Raw genomic sequence first — 8,365 nt, 5'->3', positions numbered from 1 at the left:
GTCATCACTTAAATAACCTGGAAAAGACCAAGTTAACAGTTAAGTGTTTGCTTAAATTCTTACCTCTACGTCACGCTGCTACCATTTGATTAGATAGGATAAAAGTTCCTAATAATCCGCAGCTGACAACTGAACTGCAAACCAGACAATAACGTTGGGTCATCGAGACCTATCGTAATAGCTGAGGGCGTGGGAAGATTGTTCTGGAGGAGGCGGAGTCCACTCTCTGTGCCTGTGTTGGCTCCGCCCCGCCAGGCTTTGCTTCCGGGTCCGTCAGGGCGTCCACGTCATCCTCGGGCTCCGCTTGCCAGCAGGGCAGTGGATAGGGGGTCCAAGATGGCGGCGGCAGCGGCCAGTATTCGAGAAAGACAGACAGGTACCTACTTAACTATATTCTTTCTGCGGTTTCGTTCACACCGCGGCGACATCCCCCTTCCTCTGCTTGTCGCCCTCACTCGGTCGTGGTGCGTGCAGCCCAGAGATAGACCAGGAATTTAATCCATTCCCCAGAGCATCAGGAGCACCTCCCCTTTGAGTTTTTTGGGAAGTGATGCCTTTAGCTGGAGGACTCGGCCCCTCACCTGTGGTGCTTCAGAGGTGAGCTTCTTCCTATTGGGCCTCAAAAAAGGCCATCACGACAGGGTCTGGCATCTGGCGTTATCTTTCCCGTGTTGAATCCCCAGGTTGGTTTCTGTGTGGTTCAGCCCTCTCCCAGTTGTAACGTAGAAAGAACTCCATTTTTCGGCACTTCCACTGCAGTTATAACATTTAGGTGTTCTCCTTTCCAAAGCCGCCTACTTTCTTCAGTTTCTTTCCTTTGGACTACTCTTTGGGGTGTACAAGAAGAATGCTAGGTGATAATGATAGACTTCAACCTAGTAATGACATTTAGGACATACTGAGTTGTCTGCTCTTCCCAAAAGATTATTTACTATAAACTATCAGATGAAGTCTCTGGTAGCATAGTGGCTAAAAGCACTTGACTGCTAACCAGAAGGCTGGCGGTTCAAACCCACCAGCCACTCCTCGGAAGGAAGGTTGGGCAATCCTACTTCCGTAGTGATACTGCCTCGGAAACCCAAGGAGGGGTCGCTATGAGTCGGGGCCGACTCGACGGCACATAACAACAACAACAACATCAGATGAAGTCAGGTATAACCTAAATATATGAGAATCCAGATAAAATTTGGTGAACGCTCAAATATAACAAGATTCCACATATAAACTTACTGGATGGGCCATGCCAGATAAATCATTTATCAAATTAGTGCCCCAATTGTGCTCTAATTTCAGACAAAAGTAAATTTCTCTTGTATGAGCTACAGTAGCAGAAGTAAAAATTTCTGGTGCCTTTGGAAATACTTTGGGAAATAACTTAGAGTCAATCCTCAAATATTTATTGAAGGCCTAGATTCAATATAACTGTGTGTGATAGATACAAAAGAATGTGCAACAATCTGAATAGATAACAGCTGACATTTATTGACATTTACAATTACCAATCACTTCTAAGTGATTTTAAATGTATCATTATCTTCATTTTACAGATGAGGAAACCAAGGTATAGAGAGGTTAAGTAGCCTGTCAGTATCTCACTTTGCCTGCCTGAAGAATTTTTATTCATCTTTTAAGGATCACCTCCAAAGTTATCTCCTTTGTGAAAGCTTTTTCTCTGTCCTTTCCTCTCTCTCTCTATCTCTACCTGCAATCCAGTAGGCAGAATCTGTACCTTCCTCCTCTGTGTTGCAACTGTTCTTCATGCATGTTCTCCTTTGCAGTTTTTTGTTCCTCTCCCCCACTTGTCAACATTGAAGAGCCCCAGATCAACAGATTTCTTTCCTGTGGCACTCTCATCTAGCCTTTTGGCTTTAAATGCCATCAATATGCTGATTCTTAAGTTTATATCTGCAGCCTGGACCTCTCCTCTTAACTCAAGTCTTCTCCATAGCAGTTAATGGCAGCTTCATCCTTGTAGTTGCTCAGACCTAAAATCTTGAAGTTTTCTTTTCTTAGCTTCTCTTTTTCATACCGTACATAAGATCTATCAGTAAATCTTGTAAGTTCTACCCTGAAAATATATCCAGGATCTAACCATTGTTGTTATCAACCATATCCAAGCCACCATAATTTCTACTTGAATTTCCTGCTGTAACCTCCTGTTTGTCTCTCTGCTTTACAACCTTGTTCCTCTTCAGTCTTCTCAACACCCAAAGTGATCATGTCACATCTTTGCTAAAAACCTTCCAGCGGCTTCCTGTTTCAGTCATGACAATAGCCAAAGAGATCTTAAAGTAGTCTACAAAACCCTATGTGATCTGTTCCCCAGTTAGCTTTCTGGCCTCATTTCCTATTTTTCTCCCTCTTTCCTTGAAAGCACTAAGCATACCCTAACCGTAGAACCTTTATATTTGTAATTTCCTTTTTCTGCAGTATTCTTCCATAGATATCTGCATAGCTTCTCTCTGTCCCTCCTTTAGGTCTTTACTCACATGTTGCGTTCTCAGTAAGGTCTGCTACCATCTCTCTGTTCACCTTCCCTGCCTTACTTTTCTCTGTAGTACTTACCAACATTGCTCAACTATGTTTTACTTATTATACTTATTGTTCTCCTCCAATTGGAGTGCAAGCTCCTTGAGGACAGGAAATTTTTTTCTTTTTTTTTAAATTTTTATTGTGATTTGGGTGAAAGTTTACAAAGCAAATTCATTTCTATACAGCAGTTCATACACTTTTTGTTTCATGACATTGACTATAATTTCCCACAGTGTAACAGCTCTCTTCCTACTTCCTCCCTGTAATTACTTTAGGGACTCCTTCTTTCCTATGCATTTCTGTCCCTCGCCCCCATCTATCTCCTGTGCAAACACTGCCCTTCTGTTCTCCCACACCTGATGTAAATGTTCACCCTGTATGCCTGTCTGTTGTTTTGCTGGAAGCCATAGGAGTGAGTTTAATTCCAGATCTGAAGGGTAACTAGGGGCCATAGACTCATGGGTCTCACCAGGATCTATCAGACCAGTAAGCCTGGTCTTTTTTTTTTTTTTCCCCATGATTTTGAGTTTTGTTTCACATTGTTCTCCCACTCTATCCAGGATCTCCTGCACTGATCCCTGAGTGGTTGACAGTGGGAGCTAAGCACTATCTAGTTCTTCTGGTTTCATGATCATATAGGCTGAGGTTTGCATGATCTACTAGTCCCTTGAACTAATTGTTTCCATGCGTCTTTGGTTTTCTTCATTCTTCTTTCTTCTGGACTGGGAGAGACCCATTCTTGCATCTGGATGACTGCTTGCAAGCTTTTAAGACCCTAGTCACTACTCACCAAAGTAGGATGTAGAACAGTGTTTCTGTGTGGTATGTTATGACAGTTGAGCTTGGTGGAGGACAAGAAATTTTTATAATCTGTTTATTTCTATATGCCCAGCAGCTGGGGCAGTGTTGGACATATGGTAAACACTCACTGAACATTTGTTGAATAAATGAATGAATGAATAGTAAATGTGAACATTTTTCACACTGTTTTATCTGGAGGCAGATGCCTGTTGTATTTTAGAAAAACTCCCCAAACAGATGCCAATTAGTTGTCGAGGGAAGGGTTTTACAAGGTCTGTCCCCTAGTTCCATACGTCCAGTCATTTAATTAGTCACTATAACTAAAGTTGATTTGTACATTTTGTTTTGAGATAGTAAGTAAGAAATGTCAAATAAATGAAATTCTGAAAAACAATGGTAATGTTTGATAAAACTATTTTCATTTTCAGTGGCTTTGAAGCGTATGTTGAATTTCAATGTACCTCATGTTAAAAACAGCACTGGAGAACCAGTATGGAAGGTAAGAGATTATTTAAGGGAGAATATTTCCTTTTCCTTAATTCTTATTGGTGGTCGTTAGGGTGGAGTTTCTTGTTAATACTGAACTAGTGGCACATTTTAGTTAAAATGCATGGATATTTTATTTTTATTTAACATGAAATCTTATTGTGACTCTTTTTAATAAACATTTTACGAAGTGAGATAGGCAATGAATTGGTACTACCCATCTAGGGAATCCAGCTAATCACAGACATGGTCTTACTGGTAGGCCTTTAACTGGATTGGTGTTTTGTTCCTTAGCTTTCCAAGTCCAGACTCTATATCTTAGCAGTCTCTGAGGGTTAGTCAGACTCAGGGGAGTGATTCATTTTAACTGCTGTGGATTAAATTGTATCACCTTCAAAATATGTGTTGAATATCAGGCCTGTACCTGTTGATATGATCCTGTTGGGAAATAAAGTTTTTTTGTGTTCTGAGACTGTGCCAGCGTAGGGTGGATACTAAACATAATCACTTCTGAGTTACAAAAAGCCTGGAACATACCCACGCATACATGCACACATGCATGAAGAGAGATGCCATGTGAGGATTGTCTATAAGCTAAGGAACCAAGGAACACCTGGAGCTACAAACAGGGAAGGAGTCAACACAGCCCAAGACACTGATTTGGACTCTTAGCCTCCAGAACTGTGAGCAAATAAATTCCTTTTCATTAAAGCCACTAACTTGTGGTATGTGTGTTACAGTAGCACTAGGTAACTAAAGAGTGGGGATGCTGCTTTAACAAATACCTAAACCGTGGAAGTGCTTTTGGACTTAGGTAATGGAGGCATTTTGATGCATTTGATAGTAAGAGCCTAGAGTGCCTTGAAGACATTGTTGGTAGAATATAGCCATTAAGGTTGATTCTGATGAGAAAGAATTGATAGCTATGGGGAAAGCCTCTGTTGCCGTCAATGGAATCTTGCTAGAAGCAGATACTAAATGTGCTTCTGATGATGTTTTAAAAAGACTTGATGGACATGTTATTGGACACTGGCAGAAAGATGATACTTGTTATAAGATGGCAAATAACTTATCTGAATTATGTTTGAATGTTTTCTGGAAAGTTGAACTTGTAAGTGATAAACTTGGAAATTTAGCTGAGGAGATTTCTAAGCAAGATCTTAAAGAGACTATGAGGTTTCTCATTACTGGTTATAGAAAAATCAAGGAGGAAAATGATAGATTTAGTAATTATCTGTGCAAAAAGAAACTAGAATTTAAAGATATGAAAACTTCTAAATAAAAACTAAGCATAACCTGGCAAGGACACGAAGGGTGTGACTACACAATCTTTTGCTAAGGAGATCAGGCCTGGAACAGATAGATCTAATCAACTACCTCTGCAGAAATTCTTTCAGCTTAGACTGGAAGGGACAGACAGGACAGAATGAAGGAAAACTGTCTGCCTTCTGGAATTCTACAGGTAGAAAATGGGCCAGTAGAGCTACTTGGTTTTCACATCTCTTATCCTCTAAGAAAAAGAAAGGACCATCTCAGAAACAGTTCACATACTAGCAAAACTGTCAGAAGGAGCAGGGGTATGCAGGTCTGCCACTTCCTTGGCAAAAGGCAGACCCACTACCTCCTAGGTCTCAAAGGGTGGGAATACCACCTAGGTTTCAGAGGCCACTGCCAGCTTTGCTTAGGAAAGTGGGGGTGCCATTCAGTGAGACAGGAGAATGGGCAGCTCAGGGCTGAGGAGACTGGGTTGCTGTCTCATTGGACTTGGGAGGCAGGACTGACATTCAGCAATGGGGGCCCTCCATCAGGGTCTTGAGAGCATGGCTGATGCACAGTCTGGAGAATGGGGCCATTGCCCAGTTGTGCCAAGGAAAAGAGATTATTTTAAGCCTTGAGAGCTAATAAGATTTGCCCTGTTGAGTTTTAGGTTTGTTTGGTACCAATGATCCCTTCTTTCCCTCCAGTTTCTCCCTTTTGAAATGGAGATGTCTATTTTGTGCCTGTTGCACTATTGTATTTTGGAAGCAGGTAACATGTTTCATTTAAGGAGCTCTGATAGAGTAGTGCCTGAGGAGTAGTGCCAACCAGAAGGTTGGCAGTTTAAACCCACCAGCCACTCCTTGGAAGAAAGACTGTGCGATCTACTTCCATAAAGATTTACTGCCTTAGAAACCCAAAGGGGGTTACCATGGGTAGAAATCAACTCACTGGCAGTGAGTTTGGTTTTAGCATGTAGTCTGGGTTTCACAGGTCTACAGATAAGGAGGAATTTTGACCCGGGAGGGAATACCCAGAGGCTCACCTATACTTTAGATGATTGAGAATCAGATTTTGGACTTGGAGTTGATACTGAATGGGTTAGGACTTTTAGAGATGATTGTGAGGCTGGTGCAGGACTGGGCAGTGTTTCATTCTGTTGTGCATAGGGTCGCTGTAAGTTGGAGATGACCTGATGGCACCTGACAACAACAGCATACCTTAGATGTAATGCTATTTGGAAATAGAGGTTTTCTTTATCATGTTAATGAAGTTGTGCCAATATCAGGTGGGTCATAAACATAATCAGATCTGAGTTATAAAAAGATCAGAACAGACACAGACATGTATGGTTAAGGCAGACACCATATGAGCATCATCTACAAGTTAAGGAATGTCAAGGAACTCCAAGGCTACCAACAAGGAAGGAATTGATGCCATCAAGATCCTGGTTTGGACTTTAGTCTCCAGAACTATGAGAAAATGAATCTTTGTTCAAAGTTACCCACTTGTGGTATTTGTGTTAGAGCAGCAAGATATTAATCAGCTTACGAGAATTGTTTTTGTTATGTGCTGTCGAGTTGGGCCCAACTCATAGCGACCCCTCTTTGGGTTTCCGAAGCAGTATCATTACAGAAGTAGATTGCCCAACCTTCCTTCAGAGGAATGGCTGGTGGGTTTGAACCACCAGCCTTCTGATTAACAGTCAAGTGCCTTAGGTGCTACGCTACTAGAACTCCCAGAATGCCATGTATTAATTTGTGAGATGTAAAATTGTCAGTAAAAGTAATAGGACCAGAAAGCAATCTGTAGACATTCTTCTTTGAAAAATACTAGCTTTCAAAAATTCTGATTCTTGGGCTCCTTCATTTTAAACTTTACAGTGATTCTATCTCTTTCTTTGAAGAGATAATACAGATGGTTAAGTTTAAACATCATTAGCTTACACTCATTAGCTAAGAACCAAGTCATCTTTGTTAGAATTTGGGGTATTTTGAAAACTCTCATGAGTCCTTTTAAGTCCTTTGGGCTTTCTCTAAAGATGGTTTAAGTCATCTGATTTGAATTTATAATTGAAGCTCATGTTATTCTTAGCTGCTGTTGAGGTAGCTCCTGTCTCATGGCGTGAAACGCTGTCTGGATCTGCACCATTTCCATGATAAGTTGGGGAATGCGCTGTTGTGATCCATAGTGTTCTCACTGGCTGAATTTCAAAAGTAGATTACCAAGCCTTTCTTCCTAGTCTTTCTTACTCAGAACACTCCACTGAAACCTGTTCGGCATTATGGCAACGTGCAAGCCTCCACTGACATAAAGGCAGTGGATGCACTTGAGGTGTATTGGCTGGGAATTGAACCTGGATTTCCCAGATGGAAGGCTGGAATTCTACCACTGAACACCAGTGCCCCAACTTAAGCTGCGTGTTGTTGTTGTTGTTATGTGCCATCGAGTCGGCCCCAACTCATAGCGACCACTCCTTGGGTTTCCGAGGCAGTATCACTACGGAAGTAGATTGCTCCATCTTCCTTCCGAGGAGTGGCTGCTGGGTTTGAACCGCCAGCCTTCTGGTTAGCAGTCAAGTGCCTTAGGCACTATGCTACCAGAGCTCCTTAAGCTACATAGAGCCCTCAAATTTTTATCTTCCTCTACAGACGGCATCTTGTTGCTTCTTACATAAACTATACTTATTTCTTAAGGCCTATATTGAGTTTTTGAATGAAATAACTTGTAAATTCTTGGGTACAGATTTGTGTCAGATACACTCCTCACCAATCTTTATTATATCACAAGATTATAAATACAGATATATTGAGATTTAAAAAGGCAAGATTTTTGACAGATTCAGCATCTAATCTCTTATAACTAGAACAGAAAGATTTTTAGTTTCTCTAAAGGAAGTCCTGGCATTCAAGAAAACCATGTCCTTAAGGACAGAATTTTTATCTCTAATTAGCAGTTTCTTACTTCATAAAGAATGTTGAGGTAGTTGTGAGAAACACTGACTAGTTGAATAGTCTTTTTGTTTGCCTTAACTCCAAAATTGATTTGGAATTAGAAACTAAGTTGGAATTCTTAACATTCTTCAAAGGTGTGAGTTTTAACTCTTTTAGAATGTGAAGAAATGGATTTGTTAGAATAAGGCTATCAAGTACTTTTTATGAACTTAATTTTAAAAAAGTGTGTTTTATTAAAATGTTTATTAACATTTTATTAATGTTGAATTACTAAGCTTCCTGTATGGTCATGGAGTCTCTCACTTAACTAGTTTTGAAAGTGGCTATATTTTCCT

General features: G+C 40.7%; 1 protein-coding gene across 1 annotated transcript in view; it reads left to right on the top strand.

Annotated features, from left to right (window-relative positions):
* The first annotated feature begins 333 nt into the window (after positions 1-333).
* SCFD1 (sec1 family domain containing 1) overlaps positions 334-8,365 on the top strand; it is a 147,312-nt gene continuing 139,280 nt past the window's right edge. The window contains exons 1-2 of the mRNA XM_007949997.2: positions 334-376; positions 3,762-3,832. Coding sequence (XP_007948188.1) covers positions 337-376; positions 3,762-3,832 — 111 coding nt within the window. The 5' untranslated portion in view covers positions 334-336. The remainder of the gene's footprint in view (positions 377-3,761; positions 3,833-8,365) is intronic.

The sequence above is a fragment of the Orycteropus afer genome, unplaced genomic scaffold (assembly GCF_000298275.1).
Source record: "Orycteropus afer afer isolate SDZICR_OR568_19922 unplaced genomic scaffold, OryAfe1.0 scaffold00260, whole genome shotgun sequence".
Lineage (NCBI taxonomy): Eukaryota > Metazoa > Chordata > Mammalia > Tubulidentata > Orycteropodidae > Orycteropus > Orycteropus afer.
This window is presented reverse-complemented; position numbering and strand designations above follow the sequence as displayed.